The sequence below is a fragment of the Ranitomeya imitator genome, chromosome 6 (genome assembly GCF_032444005.1).
Source record: "Ranitomeya imitator isolate aRanImi1 chromosome 6, aRanImi1.pri, whole genome shotgun sequence".
NCBI lineage: Eukaryota > Metazoa > Chordata > Amphibia > Anura > Dendrobatidae > Ranitomeya > Ranitomeya imitator.
The window spans coordinates 399699537-399718636 of NC_091287.1; the positions used below are offsets into that span (position 1 = coordinate 399699537).

The 19100-nt window shown below is 43.7% G+C and overlaps 1 protein-coding gene across 2 annotated transcripts in view; it reads right to left on the reverse strand.

Annotated features, from left to right (window-relative positions):
* TMEM241 (transmembrane protein 241) overlaps positions 1–19100 on the reverse strand; it is a 219107-nt gene that overhangs the window by 127622 nt on the left and 72385 nt on the right. For both annotated transcript variants that reach the window (XM_069731199.1, XM_069731200.1), the window contains exons 9-10: positions 18278–18323; positions 15915–15950 (exon numbers count right to left, since the gene is read on the reverse strand). In XM_069731199.1, the coding sequence (XP_069587300.1) occupies positions 15915–15950; positions 18278–18323 (82 nt within the window). The remainder of the gene's footprint in view (positions 1–15914; positions 15951–18277; positions 18324–19100) is intronic.

The window sequence follows — 19100 nt, forward strand, 5'->3', positions numbered from 1 at the left end:
CCTCCCGTCCTTATCTACCACCCTTTTCAACATTCCCTTCAGGGTTTTATTAAATCGCTCCACCAACCCGTCAGTCTGAGGGTGATATACTGAAGTACGCAAGTGGGAGATTTTTAGTAGCTTACACAAGTCCTTAAGTATTCGAGACATAAAGGGGGTTCCCTGATCTGTTAGTATTTCTTTCGGAATGCCGGTGCGAGAAAACATATTAACAAGCTCCTTTGAAATTGCTTTCGCATTGGCATTCCGCAGAGGCACTGCTTCAGGGTAACGAGTGGCATAATCTAGTACTACCAAAATGTAGTGATGTCCCCTGGCAGATTTAACCAATGGACCCACTATATCCATTGCTATCCTCTCGAAGGGCACCTCTATTATTGGTAAGGGCACAAGGGGGCTTCTAAAATGTGACATAGGTGTGGTCAATTGACACGTAGGACAGGACTGACAATACCGGGTCACGTCCCCCCCTAGACCCGGCCAAAAGAAACGCTGCAGAATACGGTGTTTTGTTTTTTCTCCGGCCAGGTGTCCCCCCAAGGGATGTTTATGTGCCAGTTCCAAAACTACCTGGCGAAAGGACTTGGGCACCACTAGTTGCTCTACCGCCACCCCCCGCACTTTGTCTATATGATACAGCATACCCTGTTGCACAGCTAGGTGTGGGAACTCATTTTGAGCCCCTGGGTACAATGGTCTTCCCTCAGAGACCTTTACATTTTCCCATGCCCTTGCCAGAGTAGGGTCCTGGTGTTGAGCGGTCCCGAACTTACCACGGGCCACCTCAAGACCTGGCATTTCTATAGCCTCCTCTAGTTCACTTGCGTCGCCTGCATATACAGCCAGAGGTGAGTCTACAGATTCTGGAGTTACCTCTGAGATGGACTCCCCCCCCCCCCCCTCTTGCTGCAATAGCTCAGGGGTTAGCCCCACGGCACCCTCCTCAACTAGAGTGCTCATGCCATTTTTAAGGTTCCACAAGTCCCAAAATAAGGGAAAGTCTCTCCCCAATATTACATCATGTCCCATAGACTTTAGGACTGCCGCTTGATGTCTTTTGGTTCCTACTGGCGTGGCAAGGGTGACCCAGGCAGTGGGGTAGTTTTTTATATCGCCATGGATGCAACTAATGCCCAGGGTTGAGTTCGTTAGGGCTCTAGGGTCCACCAAACTGGCATGTACCAGAGTTACTTGACTGCCGGAATCCAAGACGGCATTCACACCATGGCCGTCGACCTCGAGGCAACACACGTGTCGTTCATTTCCTGTAAGGACCTCTGCAACACAGACTGACTGTACATATAACGAAAGGCGTCTCATAGCGTTACAGTCCATTTGCTCTGTAGTCATTGGGCAGTTAGCTGCTACATGGCCAAGCCCGCGACATCGCCAACATTGTATAGGTCTTTGCTTCCTCGCCGGAGACGCCTGATAGGGTCTGCTGAATTGCTGTGAGACTGTACCGCCTCCATAGTTCTTTGTGGGTCTGCTACCCTTTATTGCAACGTTCTCTTCTTTTGAAGATGAAGTAGGTCTCGCAGTATTTTCTGGCGATTTCTTGGGAGCCCAGCGAGGTGATAACGTCCCTTGGAGTAGGCTTTCGGAAGCATTGTAGCGTTCGACCATATTCACCAACTGGTCGGCTGTATATGGGTCACCTTGTCCAACCCACCTCTGTAACTTAGGGGGCAAGGACCGCAGGTACTTGTCTAGAACAACACGTTCCACCATCTCTGCAGATGTCAAAATCTCTGGTTGCAGCCATTTTTTTACTAGATGGATAAGATCATGCATTTGTGAGCGGGCTGGTTGATCTTCCACAAAAGTCCATAAATGTACCCTCTGTGCTCGTACATATGTGTTTACTCCCAGCCTTGCCAGGATTTCGCTTTTTAATTTGGTATAGTCCATAGCATCCACTCCACTTAAATCGTAATAGGCCTTTTGTGGATCTCCACTCAGAAATGGCGCAACCACTTCAGCCCACGTGTCCACCGGTAAATGCTCACGTGCTGCAATACGTTCAAATACGGTGAGATACGCTTCTACATCATCGTCAGCAGTCATTTTAAGCAGGGTTTTTTGTACGGCTTTCCGTGCACCAGCAACACTTTGTGCATGATCCCTCTCATCTCGGGGCTGCCGAATCAAAGCCTGCTTTATTGCATTCAACTGCTCTTGCTGAATCTGGTTTTGCTGGTCCAGGGCTTGCTGGAAGTAAGTATTGGTCTGCTGTTGTTGCACATTTGCCTGCAATAACTGTTTCACTAGTTCCTCCATATTACTGGACTCTTGGCTCTTCAAAAGCACATGAGCTTTCAGCCAGGACATACACAGAGCACTTTATCTGCAGTCACAGTCCAACAGCCACTATGCCCGCATTCTCAAAACCATTTGTGGAAATATAGCTCATCAGGGATCTCTGCTTTGGCCCAAGCAGGTGGCTATGGAGTCACAACGAACAATAGCAGGCTAGCGAGTTCCACACAGGTATGTGTCAGGTGTATTTATTGTACACATTTGCCGTACAATGTTACACGTGCCAAACATGAAATAAAATGTCTAAGGCCGTCTGGCCACTAACTAACAACAAGATACTAACTGCAAAATAAACCTACACAACAAGAAAGAAGTTTGTGCAACCTTACTGTGTCAGCTCCCAGACCAGCAGATGAGAGACTGAGATCCCAGCAGTTCCTTGATTATATCAGCTGAAGCAAAAGCTGGATCGTATGTGTGGAAGGGAAGCACCAGAGCTTTCAGGCTGATCACTAAAGAAACCAGGACCGGATTACAGAGAAATAAACAGCTTCACAATCAATACCGTGATACATATGAAATGAAACGGGGAGAAACATATCTGTTTTCTAGTACTTCTCCCCTTGGCACCCCACAGTAATATTATATATATATATATATATATATACACATATACACACATAATATATATGGGTTACTGCTTTAAAACAAGGTGAATTGAACATATTGATGAACTAGTGGCAAAGTACATTTAAAAACAAAAAATAATATTATATATATATATATATATATATATATATATATATATATATATATATATATATATATATATATATATATATATATATATATATATATATATATATATATATATATATATATATTTTTTTTTTTTTTGTTTTTAAATGTACTTTGCCACTAGTTCATCAATATGTTCAATTCACCTTGTTTTACCTTGCCTATTACTTTATCTAAAGATTCATGGTATAGGTCTGTCAGGTCATGTGACCTCATGGTGACCCCCTGAAAACAACATGTTGAGGGGGCATATAGATGCGTGATTCCGAGGGAGTCGGTAGTATGCCTTCTGGGGTATGTGGAGGAGATAGTGGTAGATAATGCCTTGAAGGAGGCAATTGCTAGACTACTTTACATGGCCCGGAAGGCAATTGCAAGATGTTGGATAAGGGAGGAGCTGCCGACTAGGGGAGAGTTCATTAACCCCTTCATGACCCAGCCTATTTTGACCTTAAAGACCTTGCCGTTTTTTGCAATTCTGACCAGTGTCCCTTTATGAGGTAATAACTCAGGAACGCTTCAACGGATCCTAGCGGTTCTGAGATTGTTTTTTCGTGACATATTGGGCCTCATGTTAGTGGTAAATTTAGGTCAATAAATTCTGCGTTTATTTGTGATAAAAACGGAAATTTGGCGAAAATTTTGAAAATTTCGCAATTTTCACATTTTGAATTTTTATTCTGTTAAACCAGAGAGATATGTGACACAAAATAGTTAATAAATAACATTTCCCACATGTTTACTTTACATCAGCACACGGCAGGGCTCGGAAGGGATGGCACGCCATTTGGCTTTTTAAATGGAAAATTAGCTCCAATCATTAGCGGACACCATGTCACGATTGGAGATCCCCCAGAAATGACACCATTTTGGAAACTAGACCCCCAAAGGAACTAATCTAGATGTGTGGTGAGGACTTTGAACCCCCAAGTGCTTCACAGAAGTTTATAACGCAGAGCCATGAAAATAAAAAAAAAAAAATATTTTCTCAAAAATGATCTTTTAGCCTGCAATTTTTTATTTTCCCAAGGGTAACAGGAGAAATTTGACCCCAAAATTTGTTGTCCAGTTTCTGCTGAGTACGCCGATACCCCATATGTGGGGGTAAATCACTGTTTGGGCACATGCCGAGGCTCGGAAGTGAAGTAGTGACGTTTTGAAATGCAGACTTTGATGGAATGCTCTGTGGGCGTCACGTTGCGTTTGCAGAGCCCCTGATGTGGCTTAACAGTAGAAACCCCCCACAAGTGACCCCATTTTGGAAACTAGACCCCCAAATGAACTTATCTAGATGTGTGGTGAGCACTTTGAACCCCCAAGTGCTTCATAGAAGTTTATAATGCAGAGCCGTGAAAATAATAAATACGTTTTCTTTCCTCAAAAATAATTATTTAGCCCAGAATTTTTTATTTTCCCAAGGGTTACAGAAGAAATTGGACCCCAAAAGTTGTTGTCCAGTTTCTCCTGAGTACGCTGATACCCCATATGTGGGGGTAAACCACTGTTTGGGCACACGTCGGGGCTCAGAAGGGAAGTAGTGACTTTTGAAATGCAGACTTTGATGGAATAGTCTGCGGGCGTCACGTTGCGTTTGCAGAGCCCCTGGTGTGCCTAAACAGTAGAAACCCCCACAAGTGACCCCATTTTAGAAACTAGACCCCCCAAGGAACTTATCTAGATATGTGGTGAGCACTTTGAACCCCCAAGTGCTTCACAGACGTTTACAACGCAGAGCCGTGAAAATAAAAAATCATTTTTCTTTCCTCAAAAATTATGTTTTAGCAAGCATTTTTTTAGATTCACAAGGGTAACAGGAGAAATTGGACCCCAGTAATTGTTGCGCAGTTTATCCTGAGTATGCTGGTACCCCATATGTGGGGGTAAACCACTGTTTGGGCACACGTCAGGGCTCGGAAGTGAGGGAGCACCATTTGACTTTTTGAATACGAGATTGGCTGGAATCAATGGTGGCGCCATGTTGCGTTTGGAGACCCCTGATGTGCCTAAACAGTGGTAACCCCTCAATTCTACCTCCAACACTAACCCCCCCACACCCCTAACCCTAATCCCAACTGTAGCCATAACCCTAATCACAACCCTAACCGCAACACACCCCTAACCACAACCCTAATTCCAACCCTAACCCTAAGGCTATGTGCCCACGTTGCGGATTCGTGTGAGATATTTCCGCACCATTTTTGAAAAATCCGCGGGTAAAAGGCACTGCGTTTTACCTGCGGATTTCCAGTGTTTTTTGTGCGGATTTCACCTGCGGATTCCTATTGAGGAACAGGTGTAAAACGCTGCGGAATCCGCACAAAGAATTGACATGCTGCGGAAAATACAACGCAGCGTTTCTGCGCTGTATTTTCCGCACCATGGGCACAGCGGATTTGGTTTTTCATATGTTTACATGGTACTGTAAACCTGATGGAACACTGCTGCGAATCCGCAGCCAAATCCGCACCGTGTACACATAGCCTAATTCTAAAGGTATGTGCACACGCTGCGGAAAACGCTGCAGATCCGCAGCAGTTTCCCATGAGTTTACAGTTCAATGTAAACCTACGGGAAACAAAAATCGCTGTACACATGCTGCGGAAAAACTGCACGGAAACGCAGCGGTTTACATTCCGCAGCATGTCGCTTCTTTGTGCAGATTCCGCAGCGGTTTTACAACTGCTCCAATAGAAAATCGCAGTTGTAAAACCGCAGTGAAATGCGCAGAAAAAAACGCGGTAAATCCGCCATAAATCCGCAGCGGTTTAGCACTGCGGATTTATCAAATCCGCAGCGGAAAAATCCGCAGAGGACCAGAATACGTGTGCACATACCGAAACCCTAACCCTAGCCCTAACCCTACCCCTAACCCTACCCCTACCCCTAACCCTAACATTAGTGGAAAAAAAAATTTCTTTATTTTTTTATTGTCCCTACCTATGGGGGTGACAAAGGGGGGGGGGGGGTCATTTATTATTTTTTTTATTTTGATCACTGAGATATAATCTATCTCAGTGATCAAAATGCACTTTGGAACGAATCTGCCGGCCGGCAGATTCGGCGGGCGCACTGCGCATGCGCCCGCCATTTTGGAAGATGGCGGCGCCCAGGGAGAAGACGAACGGGACCCCGGCTGGATCGGTAAGTATGACGGGGTGGGGGGGGACCACGGGGGGGGGGGGGGGGGGGGATCGGAGCACGGGGGGGGGGAATCGGAGCGCGGGAGGGGTGGAACGGAGCACGGGGGGCGTGGAATGGAGCACGGGGGGGCTGGAATTGAGCACGGGGGGGTGGAACGGAGCACCGGGGAGGGGGTGGATCGGAGTGCAGGGGGGGTGATTGGAGCACGGGGGGGTGATTGGAGCACATGGGAAGCGGACAAGAGCACGGGGGGGAGCGGAGCACTGGACGGAGGGGAGCCGGAGCAGTGTATCGGCCAGATCGGGGGGCTGGGGGGGCGATCGGTGGGGTGGGGTGGGGGCACACTAGTATTTCCAGCCATGGCCGATGATATTTCAGCATCGGCCATGGCTGGATTGTAATATTTCACCCGTTATAATAGGTGAAATATTACAAATCGCTCTGATTGGCTGTTGAAAGTGAAACTGCCAATCAGAGCGATCGTAGCCACGAGGGGGTGAAGCCACCCCCCTGGGCTAAACTACCACTCCCCCTGTCCCTGCAGATCGGGTGAAATGGGAGTTAACCCTTTCACCCGATCTGCAGGGACGCGATCTTTCCATGACGCCACATAGGCGTCATGGGTCGGATTGGCACCGACTTTCATGACGCCTACGTGGCGTCATGGGTCGGGAAGGGGTTAAACAAGCGTGTCATTAATCTGGAGAAGGGAGTTTATAGGAACAGGGGAAAAGGTGCCCTATATGAGAAATTGTGGACGCTATGGCTGGAGTATGGTTAAGAACGTTGAAGACATTGGGAAAGGTCTTGAAAAACTGTCTGAGGGTATATACCCTCTTGCACTACTTTTTGAGATGAAACATTGCAGTAAACCTCTATTAAAAGAGAACCTGTCACCCCAAAATCGAAGGTGAGCTAAGCCCAACAGCATAAGGGGCTTCTCTACAGCATTCTGTAATGCTGTAGATAAGCCCCCGATGTATCCTGAAAGATGAGAAAAAGAGGTTAGTGTTCCCCAAGTTCGGTCCTCAAGAGCCACCAACGGGTCATGTTTTCAGGATTTCCTTAGTAATGCCCAGGTGAGAACGCCATAATCTAGACAGGCAACAATTCCATCACCTGGGCCATACTAAGGAAATCCTAAAAACACAACCTGTTGGTGGCTCTTGAGGACTGGAGTTGGGGAACAAAAATAATAAAAAAATAAAAAAAATGGAAAAATCCAGCATCCACAGGAAATGAGTAAAGTATATTAAAGGGATCCGGTCACCTCATTTTTGAGCTATGAGCTGCGGCCACTGCCTTTCTGGGCTTATCTACAGCATTCTGTAATGCCCAACTGACGAGGGGCAGTACCCCGAAACACAGTGTCTGCAAATTGAGATTCTGGTTTGGCTATTATCCTAAGTCATGTGACAAGGCTCGTTAAAGAGTCAACATTGACTGTTAGGATTGCTACTTCCAATAGGTGGCACTAGAGTTCTAGTCCTCTTCCTCTGTGAAGAGACAATTTGTAATTTCATTGAATCCATTCCTCCCTCTACCCCTAAAATGTTCCAAGTGCCAATGGCTGCAACACAACCCCAAAGCATGATTGATTCACCTCCTTGCCTAAAGGTTGTTGAAATGTTCTTTTCCTGAAATGCTGTACCCTTTTTTTCTCCACACATACCTTTGATCATTTTCAAAGCGTTCTATTTTAACCTCATCAGTCCACAGGGCTTGTTTCCAAAATGCATCAGTCTTGTTTAGATATTCTTTTGCATACTTCGGACTATGAATTTTATAGTGAGGACACAGGAGAAGTTTTCTTCTGATGACTTTTCCATGAAGGACATATTTGTGCACGTGTCCCTGAACAATAAAACTTTAGAGTCTGCTAAATCTTTCTGAAGGTCTTCTGCAGTAAAACGAAGGTTCTTATTTGTCTCTATAGCAATCCTACAAGCAGCTCTCAATGAAACTTTGCTTGGTCTTCCAGACATTACCTTCTCCTGCTTTGTGGGCCTCCACCATTTTCAGAGTGCTAGGCAGCTGCTTAGAAGAACCCATGGATGCTGTTTGTTGGCTAAAGGTTAGAGGAGTCTGAGTTTTTATAAAGCTGGAAAATTTGCATCACCTGGCCTTTCCCAACGATGATAGTGAACAAGCTATAACCCCAACGGGCTACTTAAGGTCTGGGACCTTGGTCAAAGTTACCTGAGCAGATAACTCCAAGGATGCCAACACTTTTGCATCGGCCTATTTTCCTTTTGAGATCATTTAACTTTCAACTTGCTTAAAGGGAACTGGTCAGCAGCATTGTGTCAGGTTAACGTGGTTATACGGATTAAAATGATATCTTAGTTGATGAAATCCATTTTGTGGTTGCTTAATCTGATATCGCCTGCACGGTAGCATCTATTTTGAGAAATAGCGTTCTTCAGAAAAAAAAAAGGATATTATAGATGTGGTCATCTTATAGCGCAGGTGCGATGCCACTGATGCCTTCCAAATGTGAATGGTTTTCCAAAACATATTACAGTATGTAAAATAGGGGGCAGGTCAGTGAGGGATCAGTGACCTGTCAGCAGTCTGGATTATGAATACCTAAGCAGTGCACCACATGAAGACCCCCGACAGGCCGCCTCTGAGCACAGGCATATCATTAACTCAAAACTGAAAATAACGATTAAATAACCACAAGACGGATATCCTCAACCAAGGTAGCATTTTATTCAGTATAAATGTACCGACCTGACTGTGTGTAGGTTACTCGGCACAATCGTGCTGACAGGTTCCCTTTAACTGTTCATGATAACAGTAATTTGACCAGGGGTGCCCAAAATTTTACATGCCACTGTACATACAATCTGGATCAGTTCTACATTTATTTCATACAAAAGGCATAGACTGATGTTTCAGAAGTGTTCTTCCCCTTTAAATAAACAGAAATCACTTCCCTAAATATATTTTTTTTAAAAATGATTCTGAACACAAGATCCTGTTTGAGACGCTGAACTTTTTCCTTATTATAATCCTACCACATTCCTGTGGCCTGAACAAATCACACAGTCCGTCATCTCTTAACAACAAATCCCTGCAAACTGATTCAACCGCAGCGATATCACCTCATAATTAAATTTGTCATGAGGGCAAGGGTAGCCATTTAATGCAGAGACCGGAAACCAAGAGAAAACATTTACGAAAGGTCACATCAAAATTTTCTAGAAAGTATTTCCCTCTGGGTATTTAGAAATCTAGTGCTGCTAAAAGAGCAACAGTAAGTACATGAAAACATTAACAGTAGGACGTGAAGAATCACATTATCTTACAGAATATTGATGCTAAACATACTGCATTATAGATATATTAGCCTAATATATTGTGGCTTTATCCATATTTTGGGGATTTTTAATTTTTTTTTACTTAAATGCATGTACTTTTGGCAACAAAAAAAAAAAAATAAACCAATATAATTTTACTTACGGTAATTAGAAATTAAACCATTAGCCTTCGATAGCCTGTGCCTTTCAATGTTTATTGCTACCTGTAGAATGGGTTAACTTGAGCATGTGTCAGCGAGCTCAGTTCTGATGGTCTAACTGGAAAGTTTTTAACTCGTCTCTTATTTTTTTAGCTTCTACTCGCAGTTTATGACTATAAACTACATGAAAGGTTAATGTGGAGGGAAACAAGGAGCCTGCAAAAACCACGTTTGATAAAAACAGCATAACAAATTGTCCTGTGCATTTTCCCTTATTACCGAAGTGTGAATTAAAAACTTTGAGGCCAATATAATGTAAATTTACCAAATGGGATCACTTGTGGGCGTTTCTGCTTTTTTGGCACCTCAGGGGCTCTGTAAACGCAATACACTGTTTCAAAAACTAAATAGCGCTGTTCACTTTCAAAGTTTTGTCATGTGGCCAAACAGTATTTTTTGACCACATGAATTATTATCGTGTTTAGGAGAAATGCCTAACAAATTATGGAGCCTTTTTCTCCAATTGCCCCTAATATAAAAATTCTACATTTAGTGAGAAAAGAGTATTTTAGTGGAAACTTTTTTCAAATCTAAATGTTATAATATTTTGTGGACAACCTGTAAGTAAAAAATGCTCAGTACAACCCTAGATGAATTCCTTGAGGGGTCCAGTTTCCAAAATTTGGTCACTTCTTGTGGGTTTCTGCTGTTTTGACATGTAAGGGGCCCTGTAAAATTTACATTCAAAATACCAAAGGTCGCTCCTTCCCTTCCGAGCCCTGCTGTGTTTCCAAGCAGAACTTTTTGACTACATGTGGGGTATCGCGCATTCAGAAGAAAATGGGTAACAAACTGCAGGGTCCACTTGTCCATGCTGGAGGAGCGCCCGCTAGGGCCGTGGGGTACTCAGGCTGGGTCAGACGGTTCTTAAAGGGATGTGTCACGGCAGCAGTGACCCAGTCCGTGGCCCTGGGCATTCAATAAAAGTCAGTGATATTAAAGCGGAATAAAGTTTATAGGGGATTGTTCGTGACGCCACCCGTGGTGTTCGGCAATGAGTGGCCGACACTGCTTAAGTGGGACCGCTGGGGCTGATGGTGATGTAGCAGAGTTGGTACAGCTCTCCACGGGTGAAGCTAAGCCCCTGGGCAGTTATGGTGTTAAAGATGATGGTGGATGTTGTGGTGCAGCGCAGGTGACGCTGCAAATAATTCAGAGGACACAGCAGGGTGCAATTTTCAAGGTTTACTCACAGTTCAGATGTTATTCCCCAGCTGGGGTGCTGTGCGCTCCAGGTGAGAGGTCCAGCCAGCTCTCAGGTAATTCGGGGTACACTTTGCCAGAACCCCCTTATGTTCCTGGCCGTCTCGCTGCGCGGGCTCTCTCCTCTCCTGCCCTGAGCCTTCACACAGTGTCCCAAGCCAGGGGCCTCAGATCTTGTCAGGCGACGTGCTTTATGTCCTCTTGATCCTATTTGGCTGCCTTTTCAGAAAATGTGTTGGATGTGGCTGCAGCACATGCTGATACTGTAACCTCCGGCTTGCTGAGCCTGGTAGTCCTCCACTAGTCTTGGGGGGCCGGTACCCTCTATGCAACCTGGTCCCTCCACCTGGCAATGGTCAGCCTGGATGTGGGCCCCACGAGTGGATTCCTCACTACCCGTGCCCCTAGGACCCCTTCTTTCTCTTTCTGTAGCTTCACCTCTCTCTTGGAGCCCCTTTCTGCCTGTCTCACTCCTACTTCCTCTTACCGACTTCTCACGTCTGCCCTCTTCTCGTCCTCCCCACAGACTGACTACACACTACCCTCCAACTGTCTCCACCCTTCTTGCCTGAGTGAGATCCCGCCCCATTCTCTAGGGTCTGCCCAACTTGCCAGGCTAAAGTGATGTGATGTTGAATGCAATGTGTGGGTCCTGGGTAGTGCCCCCTCCTAACCCGAGAGCGGAGTCCCACACCTCTGGATGAGGGGCAGTACCTCTGTGGTGACCGGACTGCAGGGGCACCACATTGCCTCTTGCAAAAGTAAAAAAAAAAAATTAGGGCTAAAGCAACATTTTAATGAAAAAATTTAACCTTTTCAATATGAAAACCTAATGTTATTAAATCCAATCAATGAAGAGAAAAAAAAGTATTGCTGCACAGCCTGAATGTAACGTACTGGTAAGAACACAGTCACTTGTGGGTGTAGGGCTTCAGTAACTGGAGGTGCTCGCATACGAAAAAACAAACAATCCAGTATAAATATGAAAAAAGAAGAACTGCGGCAGCACTCACCAGATTGCGTAGATCAAACCTTTATTGAAGGTAAAAAATCCATCATGACGTGTTCACGGCTCGGGGGAGTGCGGACATAGTGGAAGTGAGCAGGGGAAGACAACAGCTGTTTCGCGCGAAACAGCTGTTGTCTTCCCCTGCTCACTTCCACTATGTCCTCACTCCCCCGAGCCGTGAACACGTCATGATGGATTTTTTACCTTCAATAAAGGTTTGATCTACGCAATCTGGTGAGTGCTGCCGCAGTTCTTCTTTTTTCATATTTATACTAATGTTATTAAATGTCGTATAGTACCTGTGGGATCAAAATGTGCACTAAACATTTATATAAATCCTTGAGGAGTATAGTCCCCAAAATGGGATCAGTGGTGGTGGTTTTCTCCTGTTTGAGTGTCTTAAGGGCCATGCAAATGTGATATGGTGCCCACAATCTAGTTCAACCAAATTTGTTTTACAAAGTAAAAAAATGGTGCTCCTTCTCTTCTGAGCTGATGTTAGTCCAAACTTAGGTTGCCAATCACATGTGTGGTATCCCAATGTTCAGAATTAACTGTGTAAAAAATGGTATAGTCCATTTTTTGCTATTCTTTGTAAAAGTAAAAAATTTGGGGCGAAAGCAAGTTTCTTTTTTTCATTCCACTTTACATTAATTCCTGTATAGCACGTGAAGAGTTAACAAATTTCCTGACAACAGATTTGAAGTATTTGAGGGGTATGATTTTTAAAATGGAATCACGTTCGGGGAGTTTCCAATATATAGCCCAATAAAAGTCCATTTAAATCTGAAAAGACCCCTAAAGAATAGGTTTTGTTAATTAAAAAAAATGCCCTAAACTTTTATCCCTTCTAACATACAAACAAAATAAAGTTACATTTAAAAAAATTATGCCAATGTAAAGTAGACATGGAAATGATAATTATTTTGCACAGCATGTCTAACTGGTTTAAAGATATAAAAATTTTAAGTTTGAAAATTGCTACTTTTTCTAAATTTTTGGTAAAAATTCCCATATTTTCATAAATAAACGCAAAACATATCGACCTAAATTTACCACTTACATAAAAGTACAATGTGTCAGGAGAAAAATAGTGTCAGAATCACTGGTATATGTTGAAGCATTCCAGAGTTATTATCACAAATCGACACTGCTCAGATTTGAAAAATTGTGCCATATCATTCCGGTCAAAATTGCCTCTGTTACTAAAGGTTTAAAGCAGGGGTGGGGAACCTCCAGCCCAAGGGCCGCATGCTTTTCATGAGGCCCGCGGGAAGGTCCCCGGATGCCACAATGATCGGGCAGCAGCCGTATCCTGCCGGCCCTTTAACCCCCAAGTGCACATTACGCAGCATTGATTACAGAACGCTGCCTGCCCTGCACATGAATGATGATGTCATCGGGGTGGGCAGGGTTAGCGGCCAATGCGCTCCCGTCATCCTGTCCCAGAAGAGGAGCTGCTGCTAGAGAGTCCAGAGCGATCTTTGTGCTGGCAGCTCTGTGCTTGTCTACAGGTGATGTGTGCCCCCTCCCGCTATGTGCCCCAATATGATCTCTGTGCCCCCATGTCATCTCTGTTCCCCCACTGTGATCTGTGGCCCCAGCTACGTGCCCCCCTGTGATCTGTGCCCCATAGGTTATGTCCCCCTGTGATCCCTGTGCCCCCAGTGATCTCTCTGCCCCAAAGCTGTGATTTGAGCCCTCAAGCTATATGCCCCCTGTGATCTCTAAGCCTCCCAGCTATATGCCCCTGATCTCTCTGCCACTCCAGCTATATGCCCCCTGTGATTTCTGTGCCCTCCAGCTATATGCCCCCGTGATTTCTGTGCCCTCCAGCTATATGCCCCCGTGATTTCTGTGCCCTCCAGCTATATGCCCCCCCCAGCTATATGCCCCCGTGATTTGTGCCCTCCAGCTATATGGCCCCGTGATTTCTGTGCTCTCCAGCTATATGTCCTGTGATTTATGTGCTCTCCAGCTATATGCCCACTGTGATCTGTGCCCCCCCATGTACCCCCTGTGATATCTGTGCTCCCATGTGATCTGTGCCCCCTGTGATCTCCGTCCCCTCCAGCTATGTGTGCCCCAGCTACGTGTCCTGTTGTGAATTCTGTGGCTGAGTTCACTTCTGTGGTCACAAGTGGTATTGCAGTCTCTGGGCTTCCTCCCTCAGGTGTTTTGGTGAGCTCGTTGGCTGCCTTGCTATTTAGCTCCACCTGAGTCTGTCTTCCTTGCTCCTTGTCAATGTTCCAGTGTTGGATCTGAGCTACTGCATCTTTCCTTGGGCCTGCTGCTCTGCTAGATAAGTGCTTCTAGTTTGTTTTCTGTTTTTTCTGTCCAGCTTGCTTTTAACTTTTGCTGGAAGCTCTGAGAAGCAAAGGGGTGCACCGCCGTGCTGTTAGTTCGGCACGGTGGGTCTTTTTGCCCCTTTGCGTGGTTTTCGTTTTAGGGTTTTTTGTAGACTGCATAGTTCTCTTTGCTATCCTCGCTCTGTCTAGAATATCGGGCCTCACTTTGCTGAATCTATTTCATTCCTACGTTTGTCTTTTCATCTTGCTAACAGTCATTATATGTGGGGGGCTGCCTATTCCTTTGGGGTATTTCTCTGAGGTAAGTCAGGCTTGTATTTCTATCTGCAGGCTAGTCAGCTCCTCAGGCAGTGTCGAGTTGCATAGGTAGTGATAGGCGCAATCCACTGCTGCTTATAGTTGTGTGAGGATAGATCAGGTACTGCAGTCTACAGAGATTCCACGTCTCAGAGCTCGTCCTATTGTTTTTGGTTATTGCCAGATCTCTGTATGTGCGCTGATTACTGCACGCTGTGTTGCCTGATTGCCAGCCATAACAGTGTCCCTCCGTGATCTGTTCCCCCCCCCCCGCTATGTGATTTTTGTGCCCCCCTGTGATCTTCGTGCCACCCCTGGAAAAGCAGCTGTGAGAAGCAACATGATCAGTATCACCGAACATCACAGCTGCACCAAAGAGAAGCCGCTGCAGCCGTCACATTAAGGGTGAGGTACCGTAATTAATTGTTTGACTAAATATACCGGGGGTCATTTTCAAGATAATCATTTTTATGTGGCCCCTGAATGATGTTAGAAATTTCCAAATGGCCCCTGGCTGGAAAATGGTTCCTTACCCCTGGTTGAAAGAAATTATGTAGAATCAGTTATCATTGTAAATATGAATTCAGAGCTGGGTTGAGCTAAAAGACTTGTTAGAAAGCTTGGCACAATCTGTTTCTCCCTTGTCGCCTACCCATAAAAATAATAGGTTTAGCCTCATTTTGATATCAATCCGTCCTTCATTTACATTTTTTTCCCTTTTCTCCCAGAGTGGATGCGAGTTCAGGAGTCAAAAGGGAGGGAAGAAGTAAAGATAGCAGAATTCACGCAGAGATACATTTACACATTTTGTTACACTAGCTCGTACAATTCATTTTATGCAGTACTTTTTTTATTTTTTTATTTTTTAAAGACAATGTTTCCATTTAAACCGCATGGTTTAAAACATTTATGGGGTCTGTTGAGAAATAAATGATGTGATACAGGTGGGCCATGGTGTTTACTACATATAATGTGTACATGTGAAGCAGAAAAAACACAAGACTTACAATAATGCTTCTCTAGTATGTTTAGAAAAATGAAATAAATCAAATGTCATTCCTGTGTCAAGTTATTAATGGTTTACGTCCTGCAAGTCAGCACTTCCTGTGTATGTGCGCTGGAAAAGGAGTGTTATCATAAGGATATGGAGGCTCACAAATCATTGCTAAAATAATTTATGCTGGATTTTGATAAATTGCTGTGGGGCCTAATGTTCACATATTGAATTGAAGCTGCTATAGTAGAGAATTAGGAAAGTACGGTAAATGTACAACGGACTTGTATTTATTAGCTCCAGTTCTTGGCAGGAGTATAGACTAATTATTCAGTAAGCACTAACACGATACCAGTACAAGAGAAACAACATCCATACCTGAAGAAATAGTTGATATATTGCTGATCGAGGTCACTGTAAAGAGAAGAGCAAGACTTAAAGTGGTGTTCTACGTAACTTTTTGTGGCAAATGTATTATTGCGGTACTAGATTCCAACAGACAAACTAAACCAGGAAAACATAAAATTACAACAAATAGATCCCAATTGTGCCACAGTATAATAAATGAGCACATTTTTGAGACAAATATGTCTTGCTGATTGGTCTACTTTACACCATTCCCATAAAGGTGGCATGTACAGTTTATAAGGGCATTTTAAACACTTCTTGGCATCCGACGTGTATATAGTTACTTGAAAGTTTGTGAACCCTTCAGAACGTTCAATTTTTGTGCATCAATTTAACCTAAAGCTACATCAGATTTTCACAAAAGATCTAAAAGTAGATACAGAGAACAAAAAGAAAACCAATCAGTAAAATAGTAAAATATATTAGACTTTGGCCCTGATTCAATAATGCACCATTCCAGCCTTTTTTCATTGCACTACTGGAGTGGCGCTTTAAATTAAATTCTCATACGCACCTGCCACCATCTTCATAGTTTCCCAGCATCGATCTGGCCAATCTCCTGCGAAAAGTGACCTGTCGGCTGCCCCAGTGTTCCATGGAGCGGTGCGGAGGTCACTTTTTAATACAAATCTATGAGAGTCTCGTTCGGGCTCTCAAAGACTTGCACGGAGAGCTTGTGCTTTAGCTTCTGAATTCCAGCCAGTGAGCAGCTGCGCTCACAAGATGGGGCTGCTGGACCTGGGCAGTGCTAAAATACAGTGAAGATGACAGAGGGTGAGTATATAACTGGGGGCAAGGGTTTTACATTTAAAGCGCCAATCAAGAAATAAAAAATAAAAAAAACTAACAAAAAAACAAAAAACAAAACAGAACGTTGGAATGGTGCTTTAGAACAATTTCACCAGAATTCCGGCAAAAATTACTTTGAAAATCGCAAAATTTTAGAGAATCATGTTACCAGGTCATGTTCACCACACTATGAGCGCTTTGAAAAACAAAACCCAAAAAGACAATGGCAGAATTGCATTTTAATTTTTCGCAATTTCACAGCACTTTCAATTTCAGCCCCCGTTTTATTAGTGCTGCAATGTATGACATGAAGGGGATCAGTAAAAACTTCATTTCCTGCAAAAAAACAAACAAGCCTTCATACGGCTATTTGAACTGAAACGTTTTTTTTAAAAAGTTATGGCTCTTGTAACAAAGGGGTGAAAAAAAAATGAACATGCAAAAATAATAAATTACTTTAACGGCTAATAATGTAACTAAAACCTTCATGCAAAAAAAATTCCTTTGACATGGCTGAAGATTTCACTTGCTGTATTGCAGGATAAGTCCATACGGGACATTTCCACTGTTAAAGAGAAGCGGTCATTAGGGTCACACATATTAAACTACTAATATTAATCCTGCAGCAAAAAGGGAGATTCTCAGCAAAACCAGGTAGGTTGATCATATTATATCCACATAGCTGATTTTCTCTGCAGTTTGTGTAAGATCTCGTAAAATCACATGAGCACCACTGGTACTTTAATATGCAGCAGACTTATCGTGGAAAAGCCACTAAAAAATAACCAGAGAGGAATTACCCCAATATCCACACTGCACTAATTTCTGTGATGATGCTTTACTCTAATACTGACCTACAAAGCCATCCATAACCTGTCTCCTCCATATATCTCTGAACTAATCTCCCGATATCTTCCCTCACATAATCTCCGGTCCTCCCAAGACCACCTTCTCTCCTCCACACTTATTCGCTCCTCACCCAACTGCCTCCAAGACTTCTCCCGAATATCCCCCATCCTCTGGAATTCTTTGCCCCAACACGTCCGACTATCAACCATATTTGGACCCTTCAGATGGAACCTGAAAACCTTCAGATGGAACCTGAAAACCCACCTCTTCAGGAAAGCCTACAGCCTGCACTGACCCCGCTGCCTCCTCATCACTACCGGAGCTACCGCCTACCAACACCGGAGCTCCTGCAACCCTCAACCTATTGTCTCCATCCCCACCATCCGGTAGAATATAAGCCCGCAAGGGCAGGGTCCTCGCCCCTCTATATTAGTCTGTCATTGTTAGTTTGTTTACTGTATGTGATATTTGTAATTTGTATGTGACCCCTTCTCATGTACAGCACCATGGAATCAATGGTGCTATATAAATTAATAATAATAATAATAATACTATAATTAGATGTGCATTTTACACCCAGAAAATCCTATGTGCATCCACTGTGTCAACACACCCTCAATCTCTCCTTTTTCTAGTGTTTCTGGATGTTTATCAGATCATTATATATGTGTAATGAAATAAAGCCAATCACTCACCTTAATAAACTGGACTTATGAGACTTCTGGAAAACTTTGTAACATCCTGACAATAGGAAACGATAGAACAGTAGAAATGATGAAAATATATACAGCATATTCGTTCCATATACTTTTATGTGTTAGGAAGTGAATAATTTAAGTGCCATGCTTTCATATAGAACAGCAGAACTATCTCACAGTGAAATCAAGATAATCTCCCGACTTTGAGGAAAAGGAAGTTTTAAGGGTAGTGTGTTTCTAGACAGAATGTAGCGCGCACATCATTGAGAAGGTTGGTAGCTTTCTTCTAACACTTACAGTGCTGCTCACCATTATTGGAACCCCTTATTTATTTTATTCACTTATATAGCATCATTAATTCCACAGCGCTTTACATACACCATTGACACTGTCCCCATTGGAGCTCACAATCTACATTCCCTATCAGTATGTATTTGGAGTGTGGGAGGAAACCGGAGAACCCAGAGGAAACCCAGGCAAACATAGGGAGAACATACAAATTCCTGACATCAATAGTGATGAGCGAAATTGTTTGAAAAGCAATCGCCAAACATAAAATCGGTACAAATACGGCACATTCTGATTAGTGATTGGAAACACGAGCAAAAATTTTAGAAAATCTGAAAAAATTGGAAACATTCGGTAAAAAGTTTGGGAAAATATTTCCGTTGCCATTAAAGTATTTTGAGCACTTTGGCTACGATAATGGTGGTGTATGATGAGCGTGGGGCAAGTGTTTGATGTTCGCTTCATTATTTTCATAGACTCTTCAATATCTTCAGAAATAAATCGAAAATGTACCAAAGTTATATCCTCAGGA